The sequence below is a fragment of the Parasteatoda tepidariorum genome, chromosome 7 (genome assembly GCF_043381705.1).
Source record: "Parasteatoda tepidariorum isolate YZ-2023 chromosome 7, CAS_Ptep_4.0, whole genome shotgun sequence".
NCBI lineage: Eukaryota > Metazoa > Arthropoda > Arachnida > Araneae > Theridiidae > Parasteatoda > Parasteatoda tepidariorum.
In genome coordinates this window covers 57,192,034-57,195,812 of record NC_092210.1, presented here as the reverse complement: position 1 = coordinate 57,195,812, position 3,779 = coordinate 57,192,034, and the positions used below count along the sequence as shown (strand labels likewise).

The window sequence follows — 3,779 nt, the reverse complement described above, 5'->3', positions numbered from 1 at the left end:
TGAGAAATTGAACTTCAAAAAAGTCATATATTTGAAATTCAATTTCTCAAGAGCATTTCTACCGATTTTGCTCACATTTTGAATTTTGCCATGTAAAATTACTTTCTTTAAAATGATGTAAAAAATAATATTTAATAAAGGTTATTCTTTACATAGAATAATCTTCAGACAAATGAATCTTATAATCATGAGCAAAAGTTTTTCAATTTGCTTAAAAAGTTTTCAACATATAGCGAAATATGCAAAAAGTAAAATTAAGGGGTCAAAACTTTGGACTGCTCTCCTGACCAAACTATTAGGAAGTGGAGAACTGATCATTAGTTCAAAAGTTATTCAGGTTCTTTTTTTTTGGCACACTGTACAACAGATGTCAAAAAGAACTATATCTAGTGGTGGTTACTATTTGTAACTCTTGTTTCCTTGAAATTTTTGAGACCATCCACTTAATTCCTTAAATGTATCATGTGGTTCGGTTAACAATTTTATAAATAATCAAATAAAAAACTGTTGATTTACCTAGAGAACCTTCAATTCCTCTCAGAAGATCATTAGTTTTTAAAACCAGCAACATTTCTCTTGGAACTCTGCTAAGAACAGTTGTTATTTCAGGTAAGTAATTAGCTGCATTGTTTCGTATTTCTTGCTTCTAAAAGAAGACATTATTGCTAATATAATGATTATTTCAAAACTACATTAAATTACAATATTAATAAATTCAATTTATAACTTATTTATTTGAGTCAAAATTTTTTTTTACAAAGTACTAGAGTGCTTAATGTTACTTAAAACCACAAATCATAGTCAGAAATTTTGTTTCTTAGAAAGACTACAAACTCAAAACTTGAATATTTGGAAACTAATACAATAATTTTATTTATTTAATAACATTATTCTAAAAATATTAGTGTTTAAAAATAAATAAATAATAAAAATTGCATATGAAGAATAATAAATGTTTAAAGAGCAAAACTCTTGGAGAAAATATACATTATACAAACATGATATGGAACACAAATATTTGTTACAGACACCATTTATAGAAAAATAAAACTGTATTTTTAAAAGAAAAAGTTTTATTTCATCAGGTAGTAAATGAAGATTAGAAAAAATAAATAATAGGAAAATAAACCAATAATGCTAGGGAAGAGAAAATTTTATACTAGTTTACCTAAGAAAGACAATACCAATTAACTGTTTAATATTCACATTAGTATATGCTTTAAAATAAACAAAGGCTTATAAAATATTTATTTAATTTTAGAACACTTTGAAATTTTTATTCTAAGCAATAAGAACAGAAAGAAATTTATAGGTGAAAAACAAGAAATAAACTTAAAAGTATATCAAAAATGTCTGGAATTTCAACGATAATTGGCCATACATCCTGAGTTAGTGAAAGTAGTGATACTCATAACAGTTAAAATATCTATATTTTCCTTTATAAAAAATAAACTGAACTTACCAAGTAAAAGAATGTAATTCTATTTTTTGCTTAAAAAAAAGGAGTTTAAATCAAAAAAGCTTATCTCAATCATAAATGCTAATATTTGCCACTTACAATTGCTGCATGGTATATATACAAGAATTTAAAATTTAGGACAATATATAAACAAAGTCCTTTATGATTATCAATTTAATAAATAAAAACCAACAATGTGATACTGAAGATTAGTATATGTTAGACTTTGTAAATGTTGCTTGTTGAATTTGCAAATAATTTCATAATTTGAATTGGTAAGACCAAAAATTTTCACTCATATTTCTGAGTTCAAAGAAAAAACTAAGTATTATGCTCATTTATACTTATCTTATTTTTTGAACTAAAAAATCAGAAATATAAGTTTCAAAATGAATTTTAGAAATAATAAGCAATGTGTCACAGTTAATTTTTTCCTTAATGGTTTCCTATTCAAACATTTGTATCTTGATTTGCTATTAGTTTGCATGAGAAGAAAGAATTACATAAGTTTGGAAATTAAGTTTAAAAAATTTATCTAGGCATTGGTACTTCTATCTGTTGCCAGAAGAGAAAATATGAAACAAAAACTGGATTATATTATCACTTCATGACCTGATTTTCAAACTTAATTCTTTACACCACAAGGAAGTGGATGTAACATAGTACAGTATAACGAGTCCTGATTATCTGAGTTTCGGCTTTAACCGAGCTATAAAATATTTCAAGGATTGTTTTGTTTTAGTTTATTTTTAAAACTACATCAGAAAGAAATTCAGAACTTTATCTTTCAAACACTCAGGATAAGAAACTTACGGACAACATGAGATTATCGACAAAATGATCGTTAATATCGTCAATAAGAAAATGAATCTAGGGAAGATGATGAAGATCGTGACAATGAAAATCAATATATAAAAATATCTCAACATAAAAAAATCATTAGAAAAGCTATCAAAAGTGCTATTGAATATATAGTACAACAAGAAGAAAAGCACCAAAGTAATGTAAAACAAAAAACGAATAAGGACTTTAATTAAAAACTCGCTTAATTCTCATAAAGTATGCTCTTAAAGTGTATTTAAGGAAGCTTTTTAACTATAATATGAATTGTATGTGGTGGACTCGTATAAATTTTGTATTTGTTAAACTTATACGTATTCTTTTTCTTTCCATTTTTATACTCTTCGCTTTAACTGAAGTTTTCTGGTTATCCTAGTTAATCATGGTCCACACTAACTCGGATAATCACTACTTTACTATACTTTCCTTTTACTTGTTTTACAGTGGAATAAAACCCTTAACATTGCCAGTTGAAAGAAATAAAAATTATTCAGTCTTTCTTCTAGAGCTTTGTAAGACAATTGCATACAGAGATAAAGGAGATGTAACACTAAATTTAAACATCTAATTTTAACTGCATAAATTCCTATTCAAGATTTATTTAATTTATCCTAGTTAAGCAGTAATTTATCCTTCTAGAGCTATGTAAGACAATTGCATGCAGAGATAAAGGAGATGTAACACTAAATTTAAACATCTAATTTTAACTGCATAAATTCCTATTCAAGATTTATTTAATTTATAACTCCTTTACCTTACTATATTTTATAGTATTTTATATAAAAAAATTTGGGAAATAAAAAAAGTAGTAATTATATATTTCTTTAAGAGTTCAGAAATAAGTAAATTTGACTTTAAAGGATGCTTATTAATGTTCCCTCAAAGCAGTAAACAGCGACTATAAAATAAGTATTTATCCAAAAATATTTTTAATGCAACAAATATACTATTAGTATATCGAAACATGGTTACAAATATTCAATGAATAATAACTATAATGTTATGCAGATAATTTAACAGACACATTATAAAAAATAAAAAAATATTGATGATGAATATTTTAGCAAAAAATGTCATTAAATAAAAGCATAGAAATAAATTAAACATGCAAATTAGGAAAACAAAATTCAAAGTACTAACCTCCTCTGAAGTTTTTTCAGTTTTTTCAATTCCTTTAGTCACAGCTGTCCAAGATCGAGCTGTAAGCATGCAAGCAAATAAACCATATAAATCCCCTACGCCCAATTTTTTGCCCCAATACTCAACTCCTTTTACATCAGCATTCATTAAGGCTAACCACATATTGCTGTACTGAAATCTAAATTGGTCTGTAAGATCCTAAAATTGAAAAGAAACAAAACATTAATTGCACATAATACAAAGCAGTTCGTACTTTTTTCTATTCTAAAAAATTATAATAAATCCTGGTGAAAAAATTCGCACACACATACATATACACATATATATATATATACATATA

General features: G+C 25.6%; 1 protein-coding gene across 1 annotated transcript in view; it reads right to left on the bottom strand.

The window, feature by feature from the left end:
• Positions 1-445: 445 nt before the first annotated feature.
• LOC107450623 (aarF domain containing kinase 1) overlaps positions 446-3,779 on the bottom strand; it is a 16,362-nt gene continuing 13,028 nt past the window's right edge. The window contains exons 8-9 of the mRNA XM_043039451.2: positions 3,440-3,637; positions 446-646 (exon numbers count right to left, since the gene is read on the bottom strand). Coding sequence (XP_042895385.1) covers positions 461-646; positions 3,440-3,637 — 384 coding nt within the window. The 3' untranslated portion in view covers positions 446-460. The remainder of the gene's footprint in view (positions 647-3,439; positions 3,638-3,779) is intronic.